Raw genomic sequence first — 6278 nt, forward strand, 5'->3', positions numbered from 1 at the left:
AACAGTATGACAAACCATATGAAAATGATTATAAACAACAAAGTATGTCACACAAAGTATTTATTTGCACACCTCTATAGTTTAATATAGTACCATAAAAAAAACATAAACAGTAACAGTAACAAATCACACAAAGTACTTATTTGCATACCTCTATAGTTGAAAATAGTACCATAAAAAACATAAACAGTAAAAAACACAGAAGCATTATTGCACTTAGCCAACATCTCAACAAAATAATCAAAACTTTCCTTTCCTGGCCTTCAAAGCTGCGAACCTGTGAATCACTTCATCAAAGTCGATGTCTTTCGCCAACTCACTTTCAACTGACAGTATTGCAAGGTTAGAAAGCCTTGATTGTCCCATGGTAGATCGCAAATAGTTCTTTATAAGTTTCAGCTTTGAAAAGCTCCTCTCACATGAAGCCACAGACACACAAATCGTCAGAAATAATTTTAGACTTAGTAAAAGGTTTGGTAGAGATTCTACAAAGTCCCATTCCGCTATGAATTTTAAAACATCTAATATTGGCCAATCTTTGGCTTTTTCCAGATCAATGTTTGCTGCTTTCAGGTGCCTTCTTAGCCTTGGTATTTCTATTAAAAGTGAATCTTCCGATAACTCATCATAGAAAGTGGTTAGTTTTGGAACAGACACCTTTAACTGTTCATCAGTGGCAGATATGAGACTCTTCGCTTGAACAGCTTCAAACATGGCTGATATTTCCTGGATGGCTCTTGATCTGATCTGAAGTTCAGAAAGAAAGCGATCAATGCACTCAAACATTGCCCTCTTATTTTCTTCTTGAAGAGAGAGTCCAGCGTCGCTTGCTTGTTCCCCTGCCAACCGCTTCTTGAACCTGGCTCTTCTCTGTACTGCAATTCCATATTCAGCTGATTTTGAAAGCGCCTCTTCAATTGCGTGCTCCACTAGGTGACTGCGTTCCTCATGCAGAAAAAGTTTAAGCGCCTCTAACTTTGCCACCACCTTGTCGAGGGTTAAGCCCTTAATCTGCAGGTACTGCTGTGTAAGATTAACTTCCTGAAGTACATCACACCAGAAGTACAGGTAGCACAGAAAAGTGAAATCACAGACAGCAGGCAAAAGACCTTGTGCTGCTCCTCTTGTGTCCACGTTTTCATGTACATCACAAAGAGCTTCAATCGCGTCCACAAACTTATCAAGCTTTTCCTTAACTGGCGTAACTGCAGCATGATGAGCACTCCAGCGTGTTGTTGATAACCTTTTCACTGATACTCCAGTATGTTCAATTAACACATCCCATCGATGGGTTGAATTAGCAAAGAAAGAATACATTGCCTCAAGAGTTCCAAAAAATGTCACACATGATGCATTTTCAGCAAAAGAGTGCTGACCGCACAAATTAAGCGAATGGTCCACACATCCACTAAAAATAGCTTTCCTGTTCTTTCTCTTAAGAATGGCTTGTACACCTCCATGGATTCCAGCCATAGTGGCAGCATTATCATAGCCTTGAGAACGACACATCATTATGTCCAGTCCATCATTTTCCAGTGTTTTTAAAATGTCAGAACTGAGGTCAGCAGCTGTTTTCCCCTTTAAAGGGAAAAATCCGAGAAATACCTCTTTTACTTCAACTTTCATGTTGTTGATTGTTACATATCTGATCACTTCGGACATCTGGTCAGTATGTGATATGTCAGGTGTGCTGTCAAACATGATCCCAAAATACTTTGCAGACTTTATGTCCATGACAAGCTTCTCCTTCACATGATTTGCCAGGACACTTATAAACTCATTCTGAGTGTTTGGTGCTAGATATGAGACTGAAACTTTAAGTTTACACGTGTTCCGTTTCAATCTCATTAGGTGCTCTTTCAGCACTGGATCGTATTTTGAAAATACCTCAACCATCTCAAGAAAGTTCCCTTTATTCAACGAAGTCTCATCTTCCTTGTGGCCGCGGAATGCCAGATTCTGCTTGGCAAGAAACAACGTGATATCAAGCAATCTGTGCAAGATATCCCTCCACTTTTTCTTTTCCATTTCCATTAAAGAAATACTTTTGGCGTCGATGGTTTTGTGCAGCCTAAGTCCTGCTGCCAATGTTTTCCACTTTTCAAGGCAGCATAGGTGTTCTTCAGAAGTCTCGTGGTTATGTACTTTCGGGTTTAGTTTCCACCACTTCTGAAACCCAGTCACAAATTTGGATGTCATACTTGTAGCACTAATGGCAAACAGTCGGCAGCAAAAACAGTATAATTTGTTGCTGACAACTGAGTAAACCATCCATGACCGCAGAATTTTCTCACCATTTGGCATTATCTTGTAAAACCACTCTTTTGAAATCTGGCGTACACCACCCTTTGCTTTTGTATCTAAATCTTTCCTCGCCACTGCACTGAAAGGTCCATCTTTATTTTGGAAATAATCGCTTCCCCTTTTGATAATTTCAACCCGAAAATGATCTGGAACTGGTATTTCCCAGAAAGAAACATCATGTAAAATGTGCAAATCTTTCTCCGTAACACCACTCATCTCCTTTACAGTATCAAGGCTAGAGTCACTTTCAGCACTTTCTTCTGCTTCACATTCTTCTATTTCCACTACTTGTTTTTCTGCTGTAAATTCTGCAATTTCCACATCTTCCTCTTCAGCAGAAGTATGAGCAGTATCAATTGGAGACTGACACTGAGGAGCTGTGTCTTTTGATGAACCCTGCCCATCATCCTGTCTTTTGACAAACTGAAGCATGGATCCAGCTAGTGTTTTCAGTGATTTATTTCTTGCCTTTTTTGCTTTCCTTTGCTGGCATCCACTTGGCCTCTTTGATTTATGCACTCCATGCATCATGATAGAATATCCCTGCAAATTATAAAGAGGCATTATTTGCATTTTTTTTAAACAAAACTAAAAACAAAAAAAAGTAAAATGTAAATCTATCGTGAATAGGACAGGAAGAGGAAGGCAGATCTTGGATCATGCGATTCTGCTGCTACCCTGCTAGGTTTATTACAGGTACAGAACACTGCATGGGGAAGTTGCTTTAAATATTTAAATTCACCCTGCCCTCCCCATCTCGCTTGATAATGTGACCACAAAGAAAAAGAATGCAGATGCACTATCTCTAGCATTACAACTAGTGGAGCCTTGCCATACCAGCTGAAACAGCCCCATGTAGCATAATGCTACCACCTCCATGCTGTAGGTACTGTACACTCTGGCATCAGATGCTCTCCTGGCAATCGCCAAAACAAAACACGTTCAACTGAACTAAAAAGTGTAAACCGTGATCCGTCGCTCCATAACACTTGCCATCGATCCACTGTCCAATTTTTGTGCTCTTTATACCATTGTAAGCACTGGGCTGCATTCTTCTTTGTGATTAGAGGTTTATGAACAGCTGCTTGGCCATAATATCCAAGTACATGGGTCTCCCTATGAGGTATTCTTGTCGAAACCTGCACATTAGTGTCCATTTAGAACTCGTGTGCAATGGTATCCATGGGATGACCCCTGTTCTTTCACAGCTCTATGTACGGAATATTCCGAAATACGGACTTTTTTGAGTGAGAGTGAGATAGTGAAACCTTTGTTTTTTGATGGCTCAATGTACACAAACTTGTTTAATACACAAAGTTATTAAAAATATTGTATTAAATGACCTTCAGGCTGTGTGTATAAGGTGTATGTGAAACATAAATGAATTGTGTGAATGTAGACACACTTTGTTTAATGTACAAAGTTATAAAAAATATTGGCTAAAATGACCTTCAGGCTGTGTGTATAAGGTGTATATGTAACATAAATGCATTCTGTGCTTAGATTTAGGTCCCATCACCATGATATCTCATTATGATATGCAATTATTCCAAAATACGGAAAAATCCGATATCCAAAATACCTCTGGTCCCAAGCATTTTGGATAAGGGATACTCAACCTGTGTGTGTATATATATATATATATATATATATATATATATATATATATATATATATATAAAATAAATAACGTGGACGTTCGTGAAGTCACACGCTGGGTCCGGAGTCCGGAGCCGGTGTGAGAGACCAGCAGAGCTGAGAAGCAGACGGACGGCTACACTTGTGGGATGGTCCCGTTATACGACTGAATTTTAACCTCTATGTATGGGGATATATTACCTTTTTATAAAGTGTTACCAATATTACATTGACGAGTGCTCTCCATTTTCTTTACACCCATATATATATATATATATATATATATATATATATATATATGTATATACATACATGCATGGTAAGGGGGGCATTTGAATAGCTTCGGTGGGAGCCCAATACATTTCGGCGCACACAAAACATTTGAATAGACCCCAATGTATCCAATAATAGTTTCCCTTTGTATAGATTTGGGTTGTGGACACAGCACAGCAAGCGCACCCGGGACGCTGTAGATATCTATGGTTACCCGTATGCACAAGGATTGCGGCCATCATCAGCACTGGGGCCACCAGCGGGGTTTGTCCTCATTCTGCATACCAGTAAACGCCAGATGCAGGTCTACTTAAGATGTTGCACATTTGATTGTGTTCTGCCTTGAAAAAAAGGACGGAAGTCCTGAAATGGCGACATTTAGCCGAATATACACAAACACGTTCTGCAGCGCTGTACAGAGAATATTTGGCCATTCACATCAGTCCCTGCCCCAGTGGAGCTTACACTCTATATTCCCTACCACATATATATGAACACACATTCACACTAGGGTTAATTTTTTGTTGGGAGCCAATTAACCTACCAGTATATTTTTGGATTGTGGTGCAAGCACGGGGAGAATATACAAACTCCGCAAAGTTAGGGCCGAGGTGGGAATTGAACACACGACCTCTGTGCTGTTAGGCAGTAATGCTAACCATTACACCATCCGTGCTGCATATTGTAAAAACGTAAACATGTTGATGGTCGCCTTAGGAAGATGTCAACGTTTCATTTGCTTTGTTTGCAATAAACCTCATCTAACCCCGCTGTGGGCACAACAACCCCTCCACACATACACACATTACGGAGCAGGTATTCTGCATATCTTAAAAATAAAAAAAAAAGCAAAATCCACATAAAATACATTGCAAATGCCAGATCCACATAAAAAAAAACAAATACTTAAAAAGCCAGATCCGCATTAAAAGTAAAAACACTGGAAAAGCCAAATCCACACAAAATATCCACATAAAATACATTGCAGAAGGCAGATCCACATTAACAAAAAAATACTTAAAAAGCCAGATCCACATTAAAAATAAAAAACACTGGTGGTCATTCCGAGTTGTTCGCTCGGTAAATTTTTTCGCATCGCAGCGATTTTCCGCTTAGTGCGCATGCGCAATGTCCGCAGTGCGACTGCGCCAAGTAAATTTGCTATGCAGTTAGGAATTTTACTCACGGTTTTTTCTTCGTTCTGGTGATCGTAATGTGATTGACAGGAAGTGGGTGTTTCTGGGCGGAAACGGGCCGTTTTATGGGCGTGTGGGAAAAAACGCTACCGTTTCTGGGAAAAACGCGGGAGTGGCTGGAGAAACGGAGGAGTGTCTGGGCGAACGCTGGGTGTGTTTGTGACGTCAAACCAGGAACGACAAGTACTGAACTCATCGCAGATGCCGAGTAAGTCTGTAGCTACTCAGAAACTGCACAGAGATGTCTTTTCGCAATATTGCGAATCTTTCGTTCGCAATTTTAAGAAGCTAAGATTCACTCCCAGTAGGCGGCGTCTTAGCGTGTGTAAAGCTGCTAAAAGCAGCTTGCGAGCGAACAACTCGGAATGAGGGCCACTGAAAAGCCAATTCCACATAAAATAATAAAATACATTGCAAAAGGTAGATCCACATTAACAAAAAAATACTTAAAAAGTCAGATCCACATAAAAAAACGTAAAAAGTCAGATCCACGTTACAAAAAAAATGCTGAAAAAGCAAAATCCACATTAAAAAAAGACTTAAAAAGCAAGATCCACATAAAATACATTGCAAAAGCCAGATCCACATGAACCAAAAAAAAAAACCCTGTAAAAGCCAGCCAGATACACTTAAAAAGAAAAGTTCCAGTACTGTACTCACCATTGCCTGAAGTCTTATTGTTATGCAGGTCCCTCACCGTGTAGCTCACAGACGGGCAGGCTGTGGGAGACCAAGCAGCAGGAATGCGAAGCTGCCATGCATCAGGCTATCGGTGGGATAGGGATAACCAGGCACAGTGTTGGGGGCGGCCAGGAGCCATTTTAAATGTGGCGCCTACTTGCGAACCAATAGGAGCTTGTGGTCCGG

At 40.4% G+C, this 6278-nt stretch overlaps 1 protein-coding gene across 1 annotated transcript; it reads right to left on the bottom strand.

Moving 5' to 3' along the window:
- Window positions 1-240: 240 nt before the first annotated feature.
- On the bottom strand, window positions 241-2832 carry LOC134949792 (zinc finger MYM-type protein 1-like). Its single transcript, XM_063938521.1, has one exon. It carries the CDS (start codon window positions 2830-2832, stop codon window positions 241-243), a length of 2592 nt encoding a protein of 863 aa, XP_063794591.1.
- Window positions 2833-6278: the final 3446 nt, after the last annotated feature.

The sequence above is a fragment of the Pseudophryne corroboree genome, chromosome 8, assembly GCF_028390025.1.
Source record: "Pseudophryne corroboree isolate aPseCor3 chromosome 8, aPseCor3.hap2, whole genome shotgun sequence".
Lineage (NCBI taxonomy): Eukaryota > Metazoa > Chordata > Amphibia > Anura > Myobatrachidae > Pseudophryne > Pseudophryne corroboree.

What these genes read in the sequence shown, in the direction of transcription:
- LOC134949792 (XM_063938521.1), bottom strand. Translation starts at nt 2,832, where the DNA reads ATGCATGGAGTGCATAAATCAAAGAGGCCAAGTGGATGCCAGCAAAGG.